This window comes from Triticum dicoccoides, chromosome 4B (assembly GCF_002162155.2).
Source record: "Triticum dicoccoides isolate Atlit2015 ecotype Zavitan chromosome 4B, WEW_v2.0, whole genome shotgun sequence".
NCBI classification, from domain to species: domain Eukaryota; kingdom Viridiplantae; phylum Streptophyta; class Magnoliopsida; order Poales; family Poaceae; genus Triticum; species Triticum dicoccoides.
This window is the reverse complement of record NC_041387.1, coordinates 11,360,115-11,363,667: the sequence shown is the minus strand read 5'-3', so window position 1 is coordinate 11,363,667 and position 3,553 is coordinate 11,360,115. Positions and strand designations below refer to the sequence as shown.

The following is a 3,553-nucleotide window of genomic DNA, read 5'->3' as shown; positions in this document are numbered from 1 at the left end:
ATTTTTATGCATAATACACTATTTTTTTGGTACGAGACAAATTTTGGCTAACACATTTATTTAAGATGAAGTGAACTGCAAGCGGATATTTACATCTTCTTTTCCCCTTTTTCTTTTCAGGTGGCAGCAGCTTTTGATAAACAGCATTGTTGGTTATGATACTATACTGACAAACAGCTTGGTGAATTCTCCTGGCCAGGGTACGCTTCTGATATGACTGTGCTTATGCTGGTCTTAAAACTGTCATAGTTCCTCTATGTAATGTTTGCTAACTTAGTCCTTGATAAACGCACAGGACTTGCTTGGAAGCATGTCAAATGTCACATGTTAGGAGTCTATCTTTATTTGTTCTTTAAGACGACCCATTTTGATAGATGGGTTTCCCCCTTGGTATAATATGCAGGTTATCTATACAACTTTCAGACAAAGGAGCTTTATGATCTTAGTTATGGGCATGAACCGCCAACAGGTCCTACAAGATTCGGAGGTCTGTATATTGTTTCCTTAACCTGTTCTCTCAAAATTGACCTGACTACACGTTGTGTCTGTCTTTACGGTGTATTAGTGGCATCAATGTTTTTTTACCTGATGAGATTTGGACTGCTAGTCTTGCAACACAATATGATTAGAAAATGTGGAACCACAATATTTCCAGTTTTCGGAACAGCCTTTTTATTGCTTTACATGTCTCACAAGATTCCTTTCTCATTTATGTCTGTTGAGTTCTGATGTCTTGTACATTTGCTGTTTGCAGATTACTTTGTGACGAAATGTGGTGTCCTTCTAATGTCACTCTTTGTATTCTTCACAACCACCATGTCTGTTTCATTTACCCTGAGGGAAACGCAGTCCCGCATGCTTAGGTTCACAGGTTTGTGTTTCTTGCTGTAGGTTGCAGAAACTACTTTCATGAATGGATAATAAATAATGCATGTTTCCCTGAAATTTTCAGTGCAGCTTCAACACCATGCACGCCACCAGCTGCCCACATTTCAACTGATATTTGTGCATGTCATTGAATCACTGGTTTTTGTTCCGGTATGGCAAAACACTTCATCAATGTATTTAACTAACCTAAATTCTTGTTGAAAATGTATAACTGTATACTTAACACAAATTGTTGTACTCTTGTCTCTGTAGATCATGATTGGGATCCTCTTTTTTCTGTTTGAGTTCTACGATGACCAGTTGCTCGCTTTTCTTGTTCTGACTCTTGTGTGGTTATGTGAGCTGTTCACAATGATCAGGTGACCATAGTGCTGGAATGTTTTATGTTTACTTTCGCAAAATTGGGATCTTGCTATAGTATGCACATGTAAAATTGTGCAAGCAATAACTAGGATTGTTCACTGAACCACTGCAAGAGCAGTTAGATTTACTTCGAGCAAGGAGTGTTGGGATTCACTTGCAGGCACTAATGTCATGCATACAAAGTTACTTTAGACTGAACTACTTTAATTCTTCTATTTATTTTTTTGCAGTGTGCGCACATCTATTTCAATGCAGTTCTTTCCGCGCTTCTTCTTGTTGTATTTCCTGGTTTTCCACATCTACTTCTTTTCATACACCTACGGTATGTAGATGGATATGTTTTTCTGGAACATACCATTGATAAACTAATTTACTAGGTGTCCTATAGCTTCATGACATGCATATTTGTGTTTTCTGTATCAGGCTTCTCGTACCTGGCTTTCTCTGCTACGGCAGCATTCATGCAACATCTAATCCTGTACTTTTGGAATCGTTTTGAGGTGAGTTGATCCGACTGTCTCTGTAGCTTTGTACTTTCTTCACTCTTCTTTGTTCAGGGCTTGTTACTGTCTTGTTTTATATTTGAGCATGTATTGCGAGATCTTATGGGTTTCACCTCTAGCCTGCCCCAACTTGTTTGGGACTAAAGGCTTTGTTGTTGTTGTTGTTGTATGTAAATACCAGTTGACACTTTGTTCCCTTCGGCACGATGCACTGTTCCATTTGTAGAGTCTGAAAACTTGTTAAGATGTATGTATCTCTTGTCACACTTGTCAGTCATTAAATCGCAAAGATTGCTTGATCTCAGATAGGGTGCACATAGGATGGTGGGAAGATTGTATGATGGCTAATGGGTTCAAAAGCCCCGACGTCTCCTTGTCACCCATGATACTTACTTGAGATTGGCTTGTTGTGTTTCAGGTGCCAGCCCCATGATACTTACTTGAGATTGGCTTGTTGTGTTTCAGGTGCCAGCCCTCCAGAGATTCATACGGAGCCGAGCTCACATCCACCAACAGACTGGTGTTCAGATCACATCCTCCACCATCTACACTTCAACATTACATATCGCGAGGGTAAACGTGAGGGACCCCGGCACGTTAAACGACGACGCTGGCGCAGCTCATGAAGCAGACCCCCTACTGGCCCAGGCCGAGCCGACGAGGAACCACCAAGAGGGGGCCCAGCAACTCAATGAAAACGCCGATGCAGCAGCCACCAACCCTCTCCAGTACGAGGATCAAAATCTCGAGCAAGCCGGCAACGCCCCTGCAGCCTCGGGCTCCCTGAACCCGTTCGGCTCCCTCTTGCTGTGGTTGCTAGGAGGCGGCGCTTCTGACGGCATAGTCTCCTTCTTCTCCATGTTCAGGGACGTCCGCGACCACCACGGCGGCCAGGACTACGCCGAACCGCCCCAAAACGAGAACGAGCAGGTGACATAGAAAAGAGATGAATTTGGAGGCGGGCCATATAAAAGATGAAATGCCGGGCGCGGCGGGTGAGTGGACAAATGGTCCTGTGTTGTTAAGCTGATGATACTAACCCGCAAGTCCGGCCCCTCTTCATCAAAGGATAATGACGAATATGCATGCATAGCAGCTTGCGGGCCGGTCGTGGGCTGGAAATGCCGCCATGTTGTCTCCCACATATGTCTCTCTCTCTTTCTGGTTGCTGGGTAAGGCTGCACGCCGAATTGTGTCTGGTGGTATGTGTAAATTCCTGGTGATCGTTCGAGCCTTGTACAAAAAACGCTCTTGATAGTGAGTGTTGTGCGATCCTTTTTGTACTCCAGTGTGTGGGTGGGAGGTGTAACATGTAGTAGTAGTAGTGGTCGAATGCTGCCGACGAATGGAATGACTTGTTGCACATCTTGTCCGTCCCTGCACAAGTTTTTTGTTCACCTGGTTTTGTGCCAAGGGAAGGGCACTGAGTACTGACCGACTCCGTGCTATGGTAAGTGGCACGTAACAGGTCAGTTATCAAATAATAGTCTGGTGAAAGAGGCATGCCATTGAGTAGGCCATTTCATTTGGGCATATCTGTAATCAGGAGCATTTCGAAAGTAAATCCTTGCTAAAAATAGATGGAGTAGATGACTCCCCTCCCCTCCCGTGTCGCTCCTGTGGGCTCACTCGTTCTGCCGGTGCTCCCGGTGACCGTGTCCGGAGGATGATGGCGGGGCAGAGATGCCGGGCGGTGCGGCGTGGTGGTACGGACAGCGAGGTGGCGAAGGTGAGCTGCTCTGCTTGGTCTGTGAGGCTTCATGGCGTCCAGATCCGACCTTTCCTGTGGCAGCAGCTGG

At 44.9% G+C, this 3,553-nt stretch overlaps 1 protein-coding gene across 2 annotated transcripts in view; it reads left to right on the top strand.

Moving 5' to 3' along the window:
- The window catches only part of LOC119294570 (membralin-like protein At1g60995), an 8,092-nt gene extending 4,941 nt beyond the window's left edge, over positions 1 to 3,151 (top strand). For both annotated transcript variants that reach the window (XM_037572774.1, XM_037572773.1), the window contains exons 8-15: positions 121 to 200; positions 404 to 487; positions 755 to 871; positions 953 to 1,038; positions 1,141 to 1,247; positions 1,482 to 1,573; positions 1,675 to 1,751; positions 2,220 to 3,151. In XM_037572774.1, the coding sequence (XP_037428671.1) occupies positions 121 to 200; positions 404 to 487; positions 755 to 871; positions 953 to 1,038; positions 1,141 to 1,247; positions 1,482 to 1,573; positions 1,675 to 1,751; positions 2,220 to 2,693 (1,117 nt within the window). In that variant the 3' untranslated portion in view covers positions 2,694 to 3,151. The remainder of the gene's footprint in view (positions 1 to 120; positions 201 to 403; positions 488 to 754; positions 872 to 952; positions 1,039 to 1,140; positions 1,248 to 1,481; positions 1,574 to 1,674; positions 1,752 to 2,219) is intronic.
- The last annotated feature ends 402 nt before the right edge of the window (positions 3,152 to 3,553 follow it).